We start from the raw sequence: 21,323 nt of genomic DNA on the forward strand, positions 1-21,323 counted from the left end.
GGCTGAAGCCAGAGATGGCCAAGGGCCCAGAGGCTGCGGCGCGATCTAGAGAGCAGATGTGCCTTGTGACTGTTTCTGGGGAGGGCGTCAGCTTGGAGCCTGCTGTGCAGGGGTGTTCTGTGGGCCTGAGAAGGTCGCAGTCAGCCCAGACACTGCACCAGATCTAACACTGCTGGCACCTCCTCCTGCTTACCTGGTAAGTGGCAGAAGCTGCTCTCTCCTCCCTGAGCAAAGGTGAGGAATGGGCACTGGACAGCGACTAGGCGGGAGGACTGTCAGCTGGGAAGGGCAGGAGGGGGAGTGGGACTCACTGCCTCACCCCACCTGGAAGATGGCCTGGGCCCCAGCAGGCCACCTTGGAAGCCATGGTGGTGGAGGAGACCTGGTACCACCGAGACCCTCCCCCTCGGGCCCCAGCCCAGCAGAGGCTGAAAAGCAGTCACCAGGTACAAAGAGTCTGAGACAGCCGAATCAGGCACCATTTTTTATAAAAACGCATAGTCTCATTTTTCACTCTTTAAAATCACATTCAAAAATCGGCAAAGAAACGCCCCGGGGAATGAGTAGACGGGAGGGGAGGGTGCGCCAACCCAGCCCCGGGGGGGGAGAAGGCGCGACACCACACAGGCAGCGTGACTGGCACGAGGGGGCATGCGGTGGGCAAGGCGGCGCCCCAAGGTGGCGGCACTGACAGGATGTGGGCTGTGGGGTTGGCCAGCCTGGGCAAGGGTACACTGACGGGCCGGGGTGGGGGGCACACTGACAGGCCCCAGCCAGCCTCCTTGATGTGCTGCCCGCCCACCTGGCCGGCCCCGTCCTGGGCAGAAGGGGTCGCACCCGCCCCAGCATCGGGGAGACCTCAGGCCAGGCGAGGCCAGTATGGCCCAACCCATAGTAGCCTTGCTGTGGTCCCTGAGCCCAGGTGCTGGGAGTTGGGGCAAGAGGGGACAGAAGGGAGGGTAGCAGCACCTGCCACCAATGCCACCCTCTCAGCCGAGCCCTGCAGTGTCAGGGAAGTGGGAGTGGAGGCAGCCAGTGACACCGAGGCTTTTCCTGAATAAGGGCACAGGAGCCCAAGTCACTGTGGGAGGCCTTGGGGGCCAGGGAGACAACAGGCCCCTCCTCTCACCAACGCTGTGGGGCAGGACAGTGCAGGGCCTGCCCCTATGCAGCAGGAGGGGGTGCAGTGGGAAAATTCAAGTCGGATCCCTGTGCTGCGCCCGCCCCAGTGAGGGAGGCTGGGCCACTCAGCAGTGCCCGTGGGCACAGAGTGCAGCCCAGAGTCCAGGGTGGCACAGCTTGGTGTGGCATCATCCCTCGGGGAAGGGGCGGGAGGGCTGTGCTCTTCCCCCACAGGAAGACACTGGGAGTGGGCAGCCCCTGGGGTCAGGACGGTGGGCGCCGGGCAGCGGCTGGGTTGGTGCAGCAGGAGCTGAGGCAAGCAGGCCCCTCCCGGGGGAGCTGGGCCAGGCTGGGGCCACAGGAAATCACAATAATTACAAAATAAAACCTTTTCCGCTTGGCGGGAAAACAAATAATAAAAATTCGACAAAATAAATTAGAGGTTTATAAAAGGCGGGCGGGCGGGTCAGAGGCCGTTGGCACTGCCGCGCTGGACCAGCGGCACCTTGCTCAGCTCCACCACAGGCGAGCGCGGCTTGTTCTTCATCTTGGGCACCCGCTGCACCAGCTGCTGGGCCTCACGGTAGGCGTCACGCAGCTCCTTCTTCCACTGCACCAGTTCAGGGTCGCTCTACACATGCCAAGCCCAGCTCTGTTAGCTGGGGCTCTCCCCAGCCTGCCTGGCCTGGCCCCTCGGCCCTCCCACCCCCAGCCCAGCCCCCACTCACATCGCACTGCAAAACGAACTGTTTCCCACCGCGGATCTTGAGGAGCAGACACTTGCGCTCCTTGATCTGCGTCTCCTCCACGGACTGGATCTCCTCCATGGTCAGCAGGCTCTGCTGCAGGGCCAGGGATGGGTGGTGCAGGTAAGAGCCGGGCCAGCCAGCCACCTGGAAGCCCAGCTCCCGGACCCCCGCACGGGCTCCTTACCGGGGCCTCGCCCTCACCCCGCCACTCCAGGCGGTTGGGGAACAGGTAGAAGTACCGCCGCTGCCACTGGGTCAGGAAGGGGTTGCCCATCTTGGACATGTAGCCGTGCATGATGCAGTCCTTGCCCAGGGCGTAGTCTGAGGTGAGAGACAGAGGAGACTCAGCCGGCCCCGCCTGGGTTTCTTTTTTGTTGTTTTCAGACAGGGTCTCCACTCTGTTGCCCAGGCTGAAGGGCTGTGGCACAATCTTGGCTCACTGCAACCTCCACCTCCCAGGTTCAAGCGATCCTCCCGCCTCAGCCTCCCGGGTAGCTGGGAGTACAGGCGCCTGCCACCATGCCCGGCTAATTTTTTTGGTATTTTTTGGTAGAGACAGGGTTTCACCATCTTGGCCAGGCTGGTCTCAAACTCCTGACCTCAAGTGATCTGCGCTCCTTGGCCTCCCAAAGTGCTGGGATTACAGGCGTGAGCCACCACACCCGGCCCCAGCCTGAGTTTCAATCCCAGAGCCGCCACTTTCTGGCTGTGATCCAGGGCAAGTTCCTTAAACCCGAGCCAGCTGCTCACTTCTAAGCAGGCAGGGGCCTGGTGCCGCAGCAGCCGGCGACCCTCACCTTCCTCATGGCCCAGCTGCTTGTTCTTGGCTTTCTTGCGAGCCTCCAGCCGGTCTGTCTCAGCGTTGATGGTGTCGAAGACAGTCTCGGCCACCTCCTGCTGCCACCGCTCCGAGATGGTGAGGGGAAAGTTGCGGTAGAGCTCCTGATCACTGTCCAGTAACTTTACCAGGTGGATGGGGCAGGGGCACATGAATGGACAGAGATGCCGGAATACCATCAGCCACAGGCTGCCCAGACCCAGGGCCCTGGGTAGGGATGGTCAGTGCAACTGCCACCACCAGGGAAGCTGGCTGAGGAGGAGCTGAGGCCTCCAAGCTGGCAGGGCTGGCAAAGGGTCTCACAGGTGATAGGAAGGGACAGGGATCCTCCCCCAGGCCAGGATCGGAGCCCAGGTACAAGAGGCCAGGCAAGGCTCAGTACCTTGATTCCTTTTGTGTCCTCCTCATCAAAGGAGCCAATGTCGAAGGCGTCAGCCGCGTTCACCTCCCCTCGTGGGGGGATCAGCGGGGGAGGGTACTGCAGCAGAACAGGGCATTAGCTCGGGGGTGGGACTGCAGAGCACCCCCAGTCCCTGCCGCAGACTGTTACCTTCTGCAAGAAGACCATCTGCCAGTCCAGGGAGCGGAAAAAGGGGCTCTCTTTCACCTCCTGAGCCCTGCGGGGAGAGGCCAGTCATCTGGGCTCAGCCCCACCCTGAGCCCTGGGCTTAACTCCTGGTTGAGCCACTTTCTGGCTCTGTGAACTTGGGCAAGTTCCTTAAGCTTGAGCTGTTTCCTCATCTCTCAAATGGGAGAACAGAAGTTCCTACATCATAGGGTTGTGGGTTTTAACACTGGTAAATTTTGCAACCCTATGCCCAGTGCTTAATAAATGTTCAATAAACATAAAAAGCTGCTATTATCATTGTCTGTGACAAGGGCCCCTCTAGAAGCCAGTTACCAGCTGGTTCCAGCAGCTCCCACCCCCAGGGCAGCCCCTCCACCCTGAGAACATTGGACAGGGCTGGCCATGCCTCCACTTGTGAGCTCCTCCAAGGAGGCTGCGACCTTGGAGGGGGTTCCAGGTGACGGGACACAGCACTTGTCCTCATGGGGGCACAGCCGGCAGCATGCCCAAGGAGCCAGGGCACTCACCCTCGGCCCAGGCAGCCCAGTCTCCGGTTGACATCTCTCTGCAGCAACCCCTCCAACAGGGAGCGGAGTTCAGGGGAGAAGGAGTCGGGCAGCTCCACAGCCTTTAGAGAGGAGTGGGACATTAGCAGGGGCTTAGGAAGGGCCCTTGACCCCATCCCAGCTCAGGGGAGCGAGGGGTCCAGGCCCCCAGCAGAGGGACAGACGGGGCGCCGCTTCCATCTGTCAGGTGCTCCAACAGCACGGGGAGGGCAAGAGCCTATGGGGCAGGAGGTCTGCCTCGGAGGCCAGAGTAGGGGTCAGTGGCCGAGATCTCTGCTGGCTGGTGGGAAGCAAGAGTCATGCCCTGGCACTCACAGGAGCTCCACCCACCCCCTCCGCGGCCCTGCGCTGAGACCCGCACCCACCATCGTCAGCGTCATGCGGTCGATCTCATGCTTGTCTTTGGTCTTGTGCTGCCGGAAGGGGCTATGCCTGGGCAAGAGAGGCCAAAAACCAACGTCAAAGGACAGGAATGGGGAAAGGGAGGCAGGCAGCATGAATGAGCTGTGACCAAAGTCAGGGACGGTGCCACCCCTAACACCAAGGCAGCTATGGGCTCCCCTCCCCTGGAATCCCACCTGGACTGGGGAGGAATTTCTCTTAGCCCCGACCCACCTGCCCACCTGGGACGGGCCACTCACCCCCGCAGCAACTTGAAGAGCATGCACCCCAGAGAGAACCAGTCGGCACTGCTGTCGTAGGCTACGCCCTTCTGCAGGACCTCCGGAGCCATGTACCCGTGGGTGCCCCTGTGGGAGCAAGGGGCCATGAGCGGGAGTGGTGAGGGGTGGGGAGGGAGAGGGTGGGGGGCACTCACACGCTGGCATGGGGCTTCTTCTTGGAGAAGTCGCAGGCCAGGCCCAGGTCCGAGATCCGCACGTGGCCATGCTCGTCCAGAAGGATGTTGGCCGGCTGTGGAGGAAGCCCAGTGAGCTGCCCAGGGCAGCTCAGGATGGGGCCCGGCCAGGCAAGATGCCAGCTGGGTCACTGCTTCACTGGAGAGGACGATGGCTTCCCAAGGAAAGGGCAAAGGTGGGGTCCTCTCTCTTGTCCCCAGCCACAACCTGGACCCAGAGAGTGGCTCGGTGGGAAGGGCAGGGGCGGAGATGGGAAGACAAGGGGCAGCCATGTCCCAGGAGCTCCACTCCTCTGGGCCTGGTGGCCAGGATGCTGAGAAGAAGGAGAGGACAGCTACAGAGGCCCAGCCTAGGGACAGCAGGGCGCTCACCTTCAGGTCCCGGTAGACCACGAAGCGGTTGTGCATGTGCTCCAGGCCCAGGATGATCTCGGCCGCATAGAAGCGCATGTCCGCCTCTGAGAAGACCCCATGCTGGGACAGGTGGTAGTGCAGGTCCCCACCTGAGGGAGGCAGCCCCACAGGCAGCATTCAGCATCTTGTCCCAGCCTCCCATGCCTGGGCCCAGCCCACCCTGGGGCAGGGCCAGCACTCACCATTCATGAGGTCCAGGATGAAGCTGAGCTTGTCTGGTGTGTGGAACGCGTACGACATGCAGACGATGAATGGGCAGTCCTGGGAGGGGAGAAATGAGGGGAGGGGCAGTCAGCAGGGGTGCCCGGGGTTCCAGAGCCTCAGCGGCAGCCCAGCCCACCCCACTCACCCCGGTGCTGACGAGTGAGAGCATGATGCGCTCGTTCAGGGCCAGGGTCTCCCCCTGCTTCATCTTGATGCGCTTTTTGTCCAGGCACTTCATGGCGTACCTGCAGGGCAGAGGTCAGCAATCAACACCAACCCTGGGAGCAGGGGCCCAGGGCTGCCTCTGGGGGCGCTTGAGGGAAAGATTAGACCCAGGACCAGCATGTGGCACAAATAAGAGACAGGGAGGGCTGGGGCCAGAGGAGCCTGCAGGGGTAACAGCATGGCAAGACAGGAGTGCATGGGGCAGCAGGTAGCCCTGTGAGGAACCCAGACCGTCAGGGCCCCCCAGGAGCCTGGCTCCCCCAGACATCCCCCCGCGCCGAGCAGGGTGCTCACATCTTGCCTGTGTCGGCCTTCCGGCACCCATAGACCTCGCCGAAGCCCCCGCGCCCGATGATGCGATGCACGCTGAAGTCATTCATGGTCAGCTGAGGGGCAGGGACAGCTGCGGTCACCACAGGCTGCCCTGGCCCAGTCCTGGGGCAGAGGCACCTGGGCAGCAGGGGCTGGCCCCATGCCAGGGTCCCCATACCCATGTCCTGGCCATCCTTGCCATACACTTACCTGCTCCAGCCTCCCCATGCCAGGATCCTGGCCCTGACCCCCATAGCCACGGCCCTGGGGGCTAAAGGATAGATACCCCCTGACCTCCCCACTCCCAGCCAAGCCTCAGGCCCAGCTCCCGGGAGAGGAGCAGCAGGGTGCCCAGCTTTCCATGCCCCCCCCAGGCCCACTCACGTGGATGTTGAGCTCCACATTCTTCCACTGGCAAAACCGTGTGAACTTATCGCTGGAAGAGAAGAATCTGGGCTCATGGGCCACTCAGAATGTGGGAAGGATGATGCTGTTGTAAGCCTGCCCCACCCAGCAGTCACTCCCTGGGGTCCCGTGAGGGTAGATGTGGAAACATCATGAGCTTTAATGTCCTCTTCCGGGAATGATATATTGAGGGCCTGCCCACCCACAGTGCCAGCCAGGGCTGCTTAGGTGCCCAGCACGGCCCTCAGCCACCTGGCTGTGGCTTCCTGCTGGAATCAGATCCACACAGAGACGAGGTCTTCCAGTCTAACCCAGACTTCCTGCTACCATATCCTTGACAAGTGCATCTCCCATACCTGCTTGCATACCTCCAGTGACATAGAGCTCACTCTATGGCTGGGCAGCAGTGACCCTAAAAAAGCTGCTCCCTAAAGCTAGCTGAAATCTGCCTACAATTCCCACCCACCGCGCCAACTCTGGCTACGAGGGTCACGGGGGCTGTGTGCTCTCCTGGGCCCACCCCTACCACGACCCTGATGCTTCTCAGCCCGGGTGGGCCAGCAAGGTGCTATACAGCCCATGGGAAAGAGACACAGGGGGCGCAGCTCTCCTAGGTCCCTGGAGCTCCCTGGAGCTAGGAGACTGCCTGGGATGGGCTTTGAGCTGTCTGGTGCTGAGGATGGCAGTGTGGGAGAAGATGGCCTGCAGCCTGTCTGACCTCTCAGGAGTCCTTGCAAGGGGGCCACTGACGGGCCAGCCACCTGCCTGCTCAGGGCCTAATGAAGGCTGGCTTCTGCCCTCCACACCAGCCACACCCTTCTGAGAGCAGCCCCTCCCTCCCCATTCCTCTCCTACACTGCCCCGCTCTCACCTCTCGATGAATTTCTGGAACACGTCCCCGCGGAGGTTCTGACAAATCTCTTCGATGTATGGCTAAGGGAGGAAGCTGGAAGTTGGTGACTGAGCCCTGAGAGACCATGGCTGCCCAGGCCCCACCCCCAGCTGACCAGGTTCGTTGACCCAGGGCTGTCCAAGATGACTTTGCCTGGGCAGGGATCGGGAGGCACACACCTGGAAGAGATCTGGAGGCACCTGCTTCTTCCCCAGGTGGCCTTGGACATGCTCAGTGGCACTCTTCGAGAAGGGCTGGGGAAGACAGAGGTAGCCATGAATTCTCTGCAGGGTCCTCTTTTCCCCTCCCAATCTGCAGGTGACTCTGGGCCAGCACACGGGGCCAGCCGAGGACACTCACGTGCGAGCAGGCCAGCAGCTCCTTCATGATGTATGAGTCGAAGATCTCCCGGCTGCGTGCCACACGCTCCTCCTCTGTCTCCAGCTTCTCATACTTCTTGATCTGGAGAACAGGATTCCTGCAGGTCATCTATAGCCCAGCAGGGAATGGGGGTGCCCACACCAGGTGGCTTGTGGATTCCACAAAGCTGCCTCAACCTCCTTCCCTTTCTCCGGGCAGCGCAGGGCCCGGGCCTCTGGGCCTCACCTCCTCGTAGAACTCCACCAAGGGCCTGGCCTCCTCCAGGTGGTTCAGGCAGAAGTCTCGGAAGAGCAGGTACCCTGAAGGCAACAGTGTAAGGTCACAGAGCCACGCCTCTCTCAGAGGCCTTCCCATCATTGCGGATAGTGTGGGTTGAGCTCCCTGGGCAGAAATGGCTATGGAGATGGCAAAGGTGGTCTCGGCCCCAGGCAAGGGGTGGGCCAGGCAGCCACTAAGGCTGCTGCCAACTTGAAGATACCTGGATTCTGGGTCAGGGCCCCTATGTTTCTACCCTCTTCCTGAAATCTGTTTCCCCAGGTGGCAGCTGGACGGCGATGGGTGAGGCAGAGGAGAGGGGGTGGCTCTGGCATCAGGGAGCCCTGGCTTGGCACCTGGGCCCCCACTCACTGTAGCCCAGGACCCTGTGCCTGCTCTGTGAGGCTGATACCCTGCACCGGGGTGGGCTGTACAGGTGCAACACGATCCAGTCTGGGGGCCCTGAGATGCTGTGGCCACCGGGGCCAGTTCAGCCTGCAGCATGGTGGGGAGGTTAGCAGGGGGCTCTGAGAGGCCACACCACTCCTCTGGACCCTGCCCCACTCCATTGTCTGGCTTATGGGCACAGTGGCCTAAGAAACAGGCAGGAAGGATGGGTCCAGTTGGGGAAACTAGGGCTCAGGGAGCTGGTCAGACACACTGCCTGTGGCAGAGACTCAAGCGGAACCCAGGACTACTCTACCAAGTGGCAAGTCCCTGGGAAAGAGGTTGGGGGCTGGGGCCTCAGGGCAGGGGGCATGGAAGGGGTATGGGCCACAGGGAACTGGAGAGGCAAGGTGGGCTGTGGGAGGGGCTCTCAGGGGACCCCAGATAGAGTGCCCTCATGCCTGAGTAAGGGGCCTGGGCCCGGGCCCAGGGACCTGGCCCCCAAGCACTACCCAGGGACAGAGGCCCTCCTCAGGCCTCCAGTCTGACATGGGTGAGCTGGCTCGAGCTGGTAGCCTCCCATGCCTTCGGGGACACCGCATGGGCACCTGGGTCAGAGCTGCGGCCATCACTTCAGTCCTCACTGCCTGGCCTTTAGAGCAGGGCCTTTGAGGAATGGAGACCAGGCTTCACAGTGGGCACAGTGCTCTCATCTGACTGTGACAGGCCTGCGCAGTGGGACTCATGAGTCCCATCTCCCAGATGAGGACACCAGCAGGCTCAGAGAGATGAAGCAACTTGCCCGAGGGCACATGGCACAGGCCTGGGACCCAAACTCTGTGCTTCCTGACACACCGACTCCCCCAGGCTGACGTCCAATGCCTGATCCCATCAGGCCAGGATGCCCCCTGTCCAGAGCTGACCTCCTATTCTCAGGAAGGCCAAGTCAGAGCCATGTAGGGCTGGAGCCTGTTTCCTGAGACCTGCCCCAAGCCTGCCCTCCAGGCCAGTTCCAGAGGGTGGGTCGCATTAAACTTCTGACAGCAGGCATCAGACACCAGCTGGAGGAGGAATGGAGGGCCAGCGCCAGGCAGGTTGCTTACAAAGAGGGCCCATGGGGTGGGGCGGGGCCAACCACAGCTCGGCAGGCGCCACAGGAAGGGCCCCGCCTCTTCCTGTCAGTTCTACCAACGGCCCAGAGCAGCTGCGGCCGAGCCAAGGGGAAGCTGCAACTCTCAAAAACAAAAACCCCAAAGGAGGAACTTCCCTGGCGGCCCTGGAAGACTCTGGGCCCCCACCCCCACCACGGGGCTCCCTGGGCCGATGGGCAGGGGCTAGGAGGCACGCAGGGTCACAGAGACTTGGAGCAACCCCTGGGGTCTCGCTGGCTGCTCCACCCTGAGTAGGTGGGAGGCCAAATCTCCAGAGAGTGGGGAACACGGCTGGGCTGACTGGGGTAGGGGCAAGAAGTTAAGCCTGGTGGCTGGCAGAACCACTGCCATACTCACCCAGCTTCTGGGAAAAGATCTTCTCAAAGGTCACCTCGCCCCGGTCTTCCAGGTACTTCTGCATGACACTGCGGATGCTGTAGGGCGGGGGGGGCACAGTAAGCAGAAGCCCCCAGAGCCTGTCGGGGCTGCAGGCCCAGAAATGTGAGCAGAGGACACTGCTGGTGGTGTCGCCACTCCCTCCAGGAAGGAGGCCACCATGTCAGGCCTACTCACCCCAGCCACAGGTCAAACCAGAGGGCTTCCAGGAAGCCTTTCCCTGCACTGCCCCCGCCAGGCTGTGTCCCAAAGGCCAGGGTGGCCGGCAGGTGGCCCTCTGCTCAGAGGCCCACTGCCTGTAGGGTTTGGTCCCAGTGCTGCCACCGGCTGGCTTTGGGCACTTGGCCAAGTCACAAAAGCCAAACCTGGTTTGTGAGCAGATGAAAAGACACACATGTGGCATCTCCACACAGGGGCACATGGCTCGGCGGTAAAAAGGAATGAGGCACTGACAGGGGCCACAACGCGGATAACCCTTGAAAACATGAGGCTGAACGAAGCCAGTCACAAAGGGTTGCCACATATTGTGGGAGTCCACTCACATGAACAAACCCACGGACACAGTATGCAGATCTGTGGCTGCCGGGGACTGGAGAGAAGGAGAGGAGTGACTGCCGGTGGGGATGGGGTTTCTTTTTGGGGGGGCTGGGGAGGGAGAGGAGTGACTGCTGGTGGGGATGGGGTTTCTTTTTGGGGTAAGGGTTGCATAACATGGTGAATATACTAAAAAACACTAAATTGTACAATAAAATGATGAACTTTGTATGAACTGCATCTCAATGTTTTAAATGGTGAGAAAAGGCCATGCCTTGGTCGTGTGTCCCTAGTACTTGGATATAAAATGTGACCCCTGCCCTGGGTTGCTTGGTATGGCTGTAGGGGAAGGACTGGCCACTGTGACCCCCAAAACCCAACCTGACACCCCCCACCCTGTCTATCTCACCCCCACAATGAGTGCTGTCTGGGAGAGCCACAACAGGCTTCACTCCTGGCCTCAAATACCACCTTACTGTCCCCTCCTGCCCTCTCCTGGTCCATCTCCAGCCCAGCCCTGCTGGTCTGTCCCGATGGCCAGCTGAGGCCTGTATCTGGTCCTCACTAATCTGGGCTCCTAGGGTAACGTGTAGCTGCCATACTGAGGGCATGTGCGGGGCTGGGGGCCTGTAGGGCCAACAACCTGAGCCCATGTCATGCTCACATGGCCCTGCAGGATCTATGGGGCCACCAGCAGGCCTCCTGGGAAAAGACTGCAGCTGGTGGAGATTTGGATCTGCAAGTCCAGATTCTCTGCTTGGCACGGCCCCTGCCTATCTGCACCCTGGCCCTGCCTGCCCCTAGGAGCCCAGTCCAGGGCTGGTTGGACTGGCCACCCAGGCTGTGGTCACAAAGACCTGCTGCACATCTACCCCTGAGGCACTGTGTACATCATGCCAAAGCCACCCCCTGCTCCAAGCAGCCCTGCCCAGGACATGGTTCTGAGCCTGTGGTACCAGACAGCATGTGCAGAAGCCTTGGGAAAGGAGGAGGCTTCTGGGTCTGGGGAGGCTGTGTGGAGAAGGCGGAACTCCCCTGGGTTCCTGGAGTGCAAGCAGGATCTCGGCAGGTGGCGAAGCCAGGGAGGTCGGTAGACATGGGAACAGGCAGGGGACAGTATGTCCAGGGATAAGCAAGAGGCCAATGGGGCAGGGGAGAGGTCACACAAAGGCCATGGCAAGGGGGAGGGCAGGGCCTTGCAAACCGGGGGGCTTCAGAGCCAAGGAGTGGGCGGGAGAGCAGGACTCAGGAGGCTCCATCCAGGGCAGCGGTAGCCCAACTCCACTGGAGGTGCTACGGGGAGGAAGCCCAGGCAGAGGCGACACTTTGGCAGGAAGAAGGGGAAGAGGGTGGGTGAGAGAAGGCTCAGGCTGTCGGGGACCAGGAGAAGGGTTATGAGTTCAGCCCCGTGAGGGCTTCCAGGCTTTGGGCCCGAGGGTCTGGAAGAACAGTGGCTCCAGCCAGAAGAGCCGTCTGCGGAGAGCAGCTCCAGGCAGCACTGACCTGGCCTGTGGACCCTGCCTGGCCACTGGCCTCAGGCTCGAGAGGGGGTCCTATCTGTTTCCGCTGAGCACTGTCCTTCTGGGAAGGGCTGCAGTGGACTCCCGGGCCTCGGCCCCTGCTCTCACTTGGTTCGAGCCTTCCTCAGGAAAAGCTGAGCAAGATAGCACGATAGCACGATAGCATGAGCACAGCAGGGTTGCCATGAGCACAGTCCCAAGGCCGTGACCCCCTCGCCTGCTCCTCAGAGGCTGGGAGGGGCTGTGGCCTCTTCCAAAGTTGTCTCCAACAGGAAGCAGGGCACTGAAGACAAGGATGGGCCTAAGTGACCCTGAGTTCGCATCCTATGACTCCTTCAGAACAGACCCTGCCTGGATGGGAAGAGGAGGGTCAACGCCCTACCACCGGGGAGTCAGGATGCCCTCTGAGAACTGACAGGAGCTCCGAGGATGGGCCCCCCGTCCGTGCCAGCACACCCACCCCTTCAGGACATATGCCAGCTCACATCCACCAGCCACTGTCAAGGACATGTTTCCCGGCACGTGGGACTCCCAAGGACATAGGAAACGGTGGATGGAGACTGTGGTGTTTCACACACAGCAGGGGCTTCCTAAAAATCTCTTTAACTGAGAAAGACACAGTCCCTGCACTCAGCACCTGCAGACAGGAGGCCTGGGCCCTGGGCGGCCCTGGAGGCATAGGTTATGCACTGGAAAAACCAGAGCGTGGAGAAAACCCCAAGGCCAGGGGCCTGCATCTCACTTGGGAGGTGGGCCGGGAAGGCGGGACTCTGGTTCTGCACCAGATTTTTGGGTTCTGGGACATTTTGGTCCACAGAAGGGGATGAAAAAAAGCCAAAAAAAAAAAAAAAAAAATCACAAAATGCCAGTCTTCTGAAATGCCTGTCTTCCGGGGCAGTGGAGGGTCAAACGAGTTTGATCAGGTGCTGGTCAAGCGGAAGGCAGCGACAGGCAGATGCAGATGACAGGCAAAGCAATTCTAGCCTGTAGGGGTCACCCACCAGGAGCTGGGCATGGTCCTGGGAATGGGGGCCACGGGGCTTCAGCAGTAAGTCCCACTGAGCCCCAGACTTGCTTCCTAAGAGCCTGCAAAAACGGTGCCAGCTTGGCAGGGCACGGTAGCTCACACTTGTAATCCCAGCACATTGGGAGGCCGAGGCGGGCGAATCATGAGGTCAAGAGTTCAAGACCAGTCTGACCAACATGGTGAAACCCTGTCTCTACTAAAAATATAAAAATTAGCCGGGCATGGTGGCATGCGCCTGTAGTCCCAGCTACTCAGGAGGCTGAGGCAGAAGAATCACCTGAACCCTGGAGACGGAGGTTGCAGTGAGCCAAGACTGCGCCACTGCACTCCAGCCTGGGTGACAGAGTGAGACTCTGTCTCAAAAAAAAAAAAAAAAAAAATAGTGCCAGCTTGGCAGAGGGAATGGCCACCTAGGAGCCAGGGAGTAGCCACTGCCACTTCTCAACTGGACACACAAAGTCTCCAAGGGGGAAGCATGCTCGCTTCCTTGCCTGCGACAGCCAGGGGAACCTGCCGGGCAGGCCCTTTCTCCTTCCCAGGGGCTCTGCTGTCGGCCCCTGCCTGGGAACAGCAGGAAGCAGGACCCGGGGTTCTGAGGCCATCTCTCCCCTCAGCAGCCACGCCTGGGCATGGCCACCGCATTCTTCCCAGCCCACAGCACTCCACTTTCTTCCTTAAAAAGAAAAAAATGTTTTTTAAATAAAATAAACAACCCCCCTCCCCCCAGCAAGAAACCAAACACGAGGTCAGGCCTGAGCAGAGTCCTTGAATGGAAGGCCCCCAAAGTGGCAATTTTAGGGTTTCCTGTCTATTCCCATGGGTCTGGCTGCCAAGGGAACTGGCAGGTTGGAAGAACTTGCCACTGGGGGCAGCTCCTGCCAGGGTGGCAAGCACAGGCGGGCATGGGGGCGGTGCAGCCTCCTGGGTTGGGTCACCTTGTCTCCAACACCGCTCCCTGATACTGGCAGAGTCTGTAGTGGCATTGAGTCCAGAGCATGTCCCTGCCGCCACCCAGGTCAGCAATCCTGAGATCCAGGGGAACGTGGCTCCCAAGATCTACTCTGGAGATCAGGAGAACCACTTGGACTCAACAGTCCCAGACGGAAGGACCTAAGGTTCCCAACACTTTTGGGCAAGGGCCTTGATCTTTGCTCTGGCCGTTGGATGGGTGCCTGGGTTCCAAATGGCCCTTACCACCTGGTCACAAAGTTGAAATGTCCAGTTTCCCCACCTGTAAAATGAGGATGTCAATGAGATGCTGAATCGCCATTGTCACACTGGCCATTTGCAAAGCCTGGGCGGACACGGCAGAAGGGGTGCTCCTAAAACGCCAGGCTGGCCGTGCTGCCCACCGTGCCCTGCCTGCTGGGCCATGGGAGAGAGCCACCAGAGCCCCGTTCCTCAGCGCCCCACAGCTCACGGACAGTCCGTGCTGAATCACACAGTGGCCTGTCTTGCCCGACCCTCTGTTCCACATTTGCTGTGTTCTTGGAGGATGGGGCCTTGGTGGATGGGGCCTGTGGCCAGGGCTGAGCTGAGCAGGGTGGTTGGGACTCCCCTGCTCACAGACCAGCTTCAGGCACTGCATTGCTCTACTGTGGGCCCTGTGGGTAGAGCCTACAGCCTGCCCTGCCAAAGTATCAAGGGCTCCTTGGCACAGAGGTGCTTGGTGCCCGCCCAGCCTTGGGAAGGAGCGGTCAGTCCCACCTTGGCACCCCTGCAGCTAGGGCAGCCCGCACCAGCTCCTGCTGCTCCTGGAGCAGGCCCAGCCCAACGCTGCGGGCAGAAGACAGTGAGCAGCTGCAGCACTGAGCGCTGGGTGACAGGGAAGGAGTGGGTGCTGAGGGAGCACTTCCGGTCCCTTCCGGCACCTCATGGTTCAGAAGAAATGCAAAGTCCAGGCCATGCTCTATGGCCTGGGCTCTCTCAGGTGGCTCCTGCTTGGGGTCAGAGGCTGCAGCTGTGTGGATGGGAGGGAGTGACAAGTCAGAGGCCAACACACTCTTGCTGATGGTGAGGAAACCAAGGCTGGAGGAAGCTGGCTGGGCCATGTGCTCCGAGGCCCACAGTGAGTTAGTGTCAGAGAAAATGTCCAAAGGCTCCCTGAGAAACGGCCTCCCACCAGAGCACCCTCCATCCTTCCCTTGACCCCTGTGAAAGAGCCGGGTGCAGGGCTCAGAGGACCCTGACATGTGCCCAGCCTCTGGCCTGGCTGCCCTCCCGCCCCTGACTAGGGGCTGCAGGAGGCAGGCAGCCCCCTTCCCTGGAACCCAGGATGAGAGGCAGCCTTGGCCGGCAGCTGGCAGCCAGGAGCCATGGTTCCTGTGCCTGTCGTGCGACAGTGATGCTAAAGCTTTGCCACGCCAGGACGGTGAGAGCTGGCACGAAGGCTACAGGCCTGGCAGGTCTGGTGCGGCCACGCTGGGAACTGTCCCCTGGGAGATGAGCGAGCGTTCACCAGCCAGTGCAGCAGGGCTTGCGGCTATGGCTGAGGTGCTCCCTGTGGCATTTCCAGGAAACTTGACACCAAGGTGCCAGCAGCAGGAGGAAGTCCCCTGGGGCTTCTTAATGTTTCTCAATGACTCTCCCTGGGGCCAACAACATCCTCAGAGCTCAAGGACGGGGCCACAGACCAAATAGGAAAGACCAGCCCAAACCGTCAGTCCAAGGCAAGCCCTGAGCAGTGGAGAGAAAAAGCCAGCTGGCCCGGCACACAGCCCAGGCTCTGGAACGTTGCGTCGGCCACAAAGCAGCTCCCTTGCGGGGATGCTCGGGAAGAGGCACTCTGGCGGCCTTGTCAAATGTCACGGCTTCTTCACAAATATGACATGAGCACCCACACCCTGCAATTTACTGCCGACATGGAGACCGTAATCTGCATCACGCTAGAATGCACCAAGAACAAACTTCCAGAACTCTGTGCCCTGTGGTTCCCAGGAGGGGGTTGTCCCCCATCACAAACTCGAGATGGCTCTAGAGTCAGAAAATTGCCCCTACCTGGGAACAGAGCTGCCAACATGTTAATACCAGAAAACCCACTTCTGCCAGCATAGACACGGCCCTTTGCAGTAAGCAGCAAAGCAGAGAAGGGATATTATTGTTTTAGAAAAAAGCTGCAGCCAAACATCTCATTTTTAGTATCTCAGTTGCAGCAAAGTAGAAATAACGTGAATATAGCTCCATCCAGCAGCGGAAACTGACCCATGGGGAGCCGAAGGAGAGTAGGGAAGGGGCCTGGGAAGAAGGGGCAGGTGTGAGGGAGGCTGTGCATCCTCAAGGGCAACACTGTGCTTTTGGTTCCTGCTATGTGTTCCGAAGCAAGAGCACATCCTGAAAGCAACAGCCAAGCCAACCCAAACCCACTAGCCTGAGCACTCAGCCCCTCTGCCAAGCCCACCTGGGTGCAACCTAGGCACGGGGAGGAGATGCTGGCTGCGGAGCACGCCTGCACCTGACGTCACCGGGAACTTACTACTAGGAATTGATTGTGCATTAATAGGACACCTCATTCTGGGTTAACAGCCCAAATTCCCCTGCACAGATTCCAATCTGCATTGCTCACACTCCCTTCCAATCCATTTATCCAGGTACGACTTAACGGCAAATAAGTGAAACCCATGCTCTGGAAAAGAAAGCAGATGAGAAAGACATCGCAGACACCCATTCCTGGGGAACGGTGGGGCTTCAAAGGCCAGGAAGGAGTGACTGCAGGAAAGATCATCTTGTTTTCAGGGAAAGGAGTCGGGAGAATGCTGCCACTGAAGTGGAAAGTTCTGGGTAAGGGACAAAGGCTGGAAGCAGCAGGGTTGCAGCTGGTGCCGCAGGAGTGGAGGAAGGAGGGAGGGAAAAAGCTTCCCGCTGCACTCCTTCCCCCACAAATCAAGGGCAGGAAGTTCTGGCTGCAAAGAGTTAACAGGAACGAGGCAGCGGAGGAACAGGGGCAGGGTCTGGGGAGACAGGGAAGCCAGAAAGGGGCAGGAAGGAGGAAACTCTCGGTGGGGGAGGGACCAGGAAACAGCCAAGAAATCGGGAGGCTGCAAGAGGCACCCGGCTCCAACAATCTGCTGCTGGGGCTGCCACTGTCACTGGGGAGGGCAGAGGAACCTCCTGGGAGCGCCCAGGCAGGGCTCCTCAGCTAGGAGCCCAGAGATTAATTACACGAGACCTCGGTGGTCATATTAAGCAAATGATGAAAATTACAAGACTGCTGGCTGCCGGGAAAGGGAGACAGCAGTTCCTTCAGGGCAAGGCCCAGACCACAGACCCTGAGAGTGAAGGGGCAGCCCCCTAATTTTACCAAGGTGGAAACCGAGGCAGGCCCAGTCAGGCTAAGGGACTGGCCTAGGTCCCATGTAGAGGGAGAAGCCAGGTCTCCCATCTTCCAGATACACAATGCTGCCTTACGCTGCCTCCTTCTAGAAGAAGGTCGGGGAAAGGGACTGTTTCCTCGGATTCTATAGGGTGACAGAAGGGGAGGCCCCTGTACCAACTCAATGTGGCACTGTGCCTAACCACTCCCATTCCCTAGCCGTTGGAACTCAGAGCTGTGATGCTAGCCCCAGCTCTTGGTCAAGCCACATCCCCAGGCACCAGCCATGGAGGGACTGCCAAGGTGGGCCACCTCAAGGTGTGAACAATTCCCAGAGGCACCCTGTCACAGGGACAAGCCACAGCCCCTCTCCCTGACTCTGACCTTGACCTTGGGGGTATGGGGAAGACAGGCTCCTGCATCTGATGGGACCCTGGAGTGGAGCTGCCCCTCGGGGCAGTAGCTTTGCCAGGGCAGCTCAGGTCTCCATCCCAGCCAACAGGAAGGGGGCTGAGCCTTGTGAACTGTGACAGCCAATGGCCCCAGACAAGGGGTGCCAGTCAGCCCACGCCGCAAAATGTGGACAGGGGCGAGAACAGTGGTGTGCAGGGGTGAGTGGAGGGGATAAAGCACAGCAGAGAAACAGCACTGGCCTGTGTGGTCCAGAAACCTGAGGCCCCATTCCAGCTTTCTTCTGTGATGAGTACGCGACTCCTCCCCTCCCTGAGCCTCAATGACTTCAACTGCTAAAGGGGAGAATCCCACCTACTGGGCCTGCCTCCCACAGTTGTCAAAAGGACAAAATGGAGTAAAAATCACTCTGCAAACGGAAAACTGTCGGCCAAACATGAGACATGGTCAGGATCACCATCGGGGCGGCGGGGGGCAGGGGGAGCGTGCTCTGCCCCACTGGGTGTGCAAGGCAAGACATTATGCAAAGGGTGGCCTGCTCCCTAATACCTCAGGCCTGGACCCCCATGTAGGGGTGGCCCATAGCCCTTCCCAGGCCTTAGCACACTGATACTCGGCGCTCGCACCTCCAGTCCATTTCACAGATGTGGGCAATTTGCGGAAGGCCATGCTGCTGATGGTGACCCAATGTGAAAACCTGGGCTGCCTGGCTCCGCCTCCTGCTGTCCTCCTAGAATCCTATCCAACCTTGTTTCTGCTCAGGACTGCCCGGGGCGTCACACAGTCCTGGTATTTCTTGAGCAACTACTACATGCAAGGCATGGCCTAGCCAGCTTCACAGGTTGGTTGAAGAATTGAGATGACAGATGTCAAAACAGGTAAGTCAGTAATAACTCCTATCATTATTGCTATCACCGCCATCACTGCTGTGGATGGGAAAGGGGACAGGAAAAGAAGAACATCTCGTTTCTCCGGGTTCTGACAGCTGCAGAGCCAAGGCGGCGCCCCATCAGAAGCAATGCATTCTGGGGGGAGAGTACACAAACGCAGACAGTTCCAGAAAAGGTCCCACCTCACACACTGCCGAACTCCATCCTGCAGGAGGGTCTCAAGGCTGTGGCCACCAAGGACAGCCGTTTTGAGCCCTAGAGGCTGACTCCCCCGTTTCCTCCCTCGTGGGTTTGTCATTTCTGAACTCATTTCTGCACTAACCGTCACTGCTCCCTGGACAGCCCCCAGCTGACAGTCAGTCTGGTTCCTGTTTTGAGAAATCTGATTGCAAATATCTTAGAAAAAAAAGGCCCTAACGGCCTTTTCAGAATGCAGACCAATTTTCCTCTCCCAGGCCTGACGTTCAGTCAATCCAAACACCCAGTGAGCAGGGCATGGCAGAGGGGGCCGGTGAGGGCCATGGGCATGGCACCCCTGCAGCATCACCCAGGGCTTAGACAGATGCTTCAAAGGCTGAGGGACATCACAGAGTCACAACTCTTATTTCACGCCATCTACATTTCACAGATGAGAAGAACGAGGCCCAGTGAGGGAAGGGACTTGCCCACAGTCACATGATAAGACCACAGCAGTGTGGACAGGCCCCATTCCCAGCCTGCTGGGGCACCAGGAGGCTAACCCTCAGGCATGCACGAGGAGTTGCCACACGACACAAAGAACCGTGGCGGGCACATCTGCTCCCTGGCGCAGGCCAGGGCAGCCAATGAAATGTAGAACCGGAAGTCTGAAGCCCTGATCTGTTGGCCAGGTGCCACCTGAGACAACCTGTGTGACTTGGGGCAGGCCACTCACCTCTGGAGCTTCAGTTAAACTATACCTGTCCTGGCCACCCCATTCGCTGCTGAGAGGCTCACACAGTAGAGAGATACTCTCTCAGCCATAAAGTGCTGGACAAACCGCAGCAATCGTCCACATCCTGTGTACTTTTGCACCTACATCCTGAGCAGTCTAAACTTTGATACCAGGTGTGATGTCAGTTGTCTTACAGAGGCGATAGCTAAGGTCCAGCTGTTGCCGGTGTGCTGGGAGGGCCCCTGGTCAACAGCACCCACCGGGCACCATATGCAGTGCACGCCAGAGGAGGAACGTGGGGGAGAGGGCACGGGGGATGTTTCCCCCACCTGAGCGCGGTCTGAGGCGGAGGGTGCCCGCAGCACCCTAGGTCCTGCTCACCACGCCGCCCCGAAAGCACTCTCAAGCCCAACTACAGGATAGCGACTCCACCAGAGGGTGGGAGAAGAGTCCGGAAAACTGGCTGTCCCCCGACACCTCACACAAGTGTAGACTGGAGGGGAGACGGGTGAGGGTAGTGGAAACCCCAAGGCGGGTGCCGTGAGCAGGGACAGCAAAAGGGTGGGTGACATCGTCAGGCGAGGTAAATGGTGGCCGGCGGAGGGGAGGGGACCCCACAGGGACCAAGGGCTGCTCGGAGGAGGATGAAGGGGCGCGCCGGGCCCCTGTGGGAGAAGGCGGGAGCTAGGGGCTGACAGCGGCGGGGGGGGGGGGGGGCGGCGGAACGCGATAAGGAAGCAGCAGGGCGGCCGGGGGACCGGAGCGGGCCCGGGGGCCGAAGGGGCAGAGGAGCTCCGGAGTTGGGGCGCTCCGGGCTCAGGCGCCCAGGGTCTGGGGCTTAGCGTCTGGACCCGCAGGCGCCACGGCCGGGCTGCTCCGGGCTCGGGGGCCGACAGAGGGTCGCGAAAGCCGGCCCCGGGGGTCCAAGTCGCGGGGTTGAGTGTGGAGCCAGGGTCTCGGGGTCGCGGCCGGGGTGCCCGTGGGGTCGGGCCGGGGCCGCGGGCGACTTCTCCTCACCTGGGCTCGGGCAGCAGGATCTTCTTGCTGGCGCGCGCGGCCGGCGTGGCCTTGCTCTTCTCCATGGCCATCAGGTAGCTCACGTCGGCCAGCACCGCCTCCAGGTCCGCCATCTTGGCGGCGGCGCTGCCTCCTCCCGCCGCCGCCGCCGCCGCCGCCGCTCCCGCTCGCTCGGCGCTCGGCCCGGTCCGGCCGCGGCTCGCTTGGCCTGGGGCGCCGACGCCTCCCGCCTGGCCCCGCTCGGCGCCCGCGGCTCCGCTCGCCGCCGCTCACAGGCGGCGCCGCCCCATGGCGCCGGCTCGGGCCCGGCCCCGGCTCGCGCTCCGCTCCCGCCGGGACTGCAGTCGGGGCGCCGCCGCCGCCGCCGCCGCCGCCCGCGCGCCCGCGCCCCGGAGCCGCCGCCGCCTCCGGCCCCGCCTGCCGCGCACAGCGCCAGCGAGCCTGCAAGTAGCCGAGCCGGGCGGGCGATGGTGCCCCCTGGAGGCCGCGCGGAGTCTGACCCCGAACCAGACCTGCGACAGCGGGCTCAGATCCTGGCCGTGACCTCGGGTCTGGACGGAGGCCCGGGCCTGGAACAAGACAGGGACCCGGCACAGAAGACGATCCCAGACCCATTCCTTGACCACAACCTGGGGTCACATCTCTGGATCCCAAGCTCTCCAGTCAGGCTGCGGCCCTGACACCAGACGTGATCACAAGGAACCTGAACGCTCACCAAGACACAAATTCAGACCTCTGAACACCATCCCGGGATTTTCATCTCAGACCCTGGCTATAACCCTGGACTCCCTGACCTTTGACGCAGTCCACGACCTGACACCAGACTCCAAACAGGACCCCAGACTCAAACCTTTGCCCACCACCTCAGACTCTAACCATGACCTCAGATCACAGCCCTGGGTCTCCAACGCCATACCCAGACTATGACACTCACCCCAGACCCCTAACAGGTCCCCAGATCCAGATTTTGGACCATGACCT

General features: G+C 60.5%; 1 protein-coding gene across 2 annotated transcripts; it reads right to left on the minus strand.

Moving 5' to 3' along the window:
• Positions 1-471: 471 nt before the first annotated feature.
• GRK2 (G protein-coupled receptor kinase 2) lies at positions 472-20,761 on the minus strand. Of its 2 annotated transcripts, none has more exons than XM_010366364.2 (21): positions 20,343-20,761; positions 9,683-9,759; positions 7,758-7,831; positions 7,512-7,613; positions 7,331-7,405; positions 7,131-7,192; positions 6,239-6,290; positions 5,837-5,928; positions 5,463-5,562; positions 5,296-5,374; positions 5,072-5,202; positions 4,661-4,755; positions 4,485-4,592; positions 4,209-4,275; positions 3,805-3,905; positions 3,260-3,326; positions 3,092-3,187; positions 2,669-2,831; positions 2,056-2,192; positions 1,851-1,964; positions 472-1,753 (listed from the first exon to the last, which is right to left on the minus strand). In XM_010366364.2, exons 1-21 carry the CDS (start codon positions 20,453-20,455, stop codon positions 1,589-1,591), a joined length of 2,070 nt encoding a protein of 689 aa, XP_010364666.1. In that variant the 5' UTR covers positions 20,456-20,761; the 3' UTR covers positions 472-1,588. The 2 variants fall into 2 exon arrangements, with proteins under 2 accessions (XP_010364666.1, XP_010364667.1); XM_010366365.2 differs by having other exon boundaries at positions 1,545-1,753; positions 2,669-2,777.
• Positions 20,762-21,323: the final 562 nt, after the last annotated feature.

Source organism: Rhinopithecus roxellana, chromosome 15 (assembly GCF_007565055.1).
Source record: "Rhinopithecus roxellana isolate Shanxi Qingling chromosome 15, ASM756505v1, whole genome shotgun sequence".
NCBI lineage: Eukaryota > Metazoa > Chordata > Mammalia > Primates > Cercopithecidae > Rhinopithecus > Rhinopithecus roxellana.

Coding starts and splice junctions, on each gene's coding strand:
- GRK2 (XM_010366364.2), bottom strand. CDS start 20,455: ATGGCGGACCTGGAGGCGGTGCTGGCCGACGTGAGCTACCTGATGGCC. Junction 4,593..4,660: donor AAGAAGCCCCATGCCAGCGT/GTGAGTGCCCCC, acceptor TTGCTCCCACAG/GGGCACCCACGGGTACATGG. Junction 3,327..3,804: donor CTGGGCTGCCTGGGCCGAGG/GTGAGTGCCCTG, acceptor CTCTCCCCGCAG/GGCTCAGGAGGTGAAAGAGA.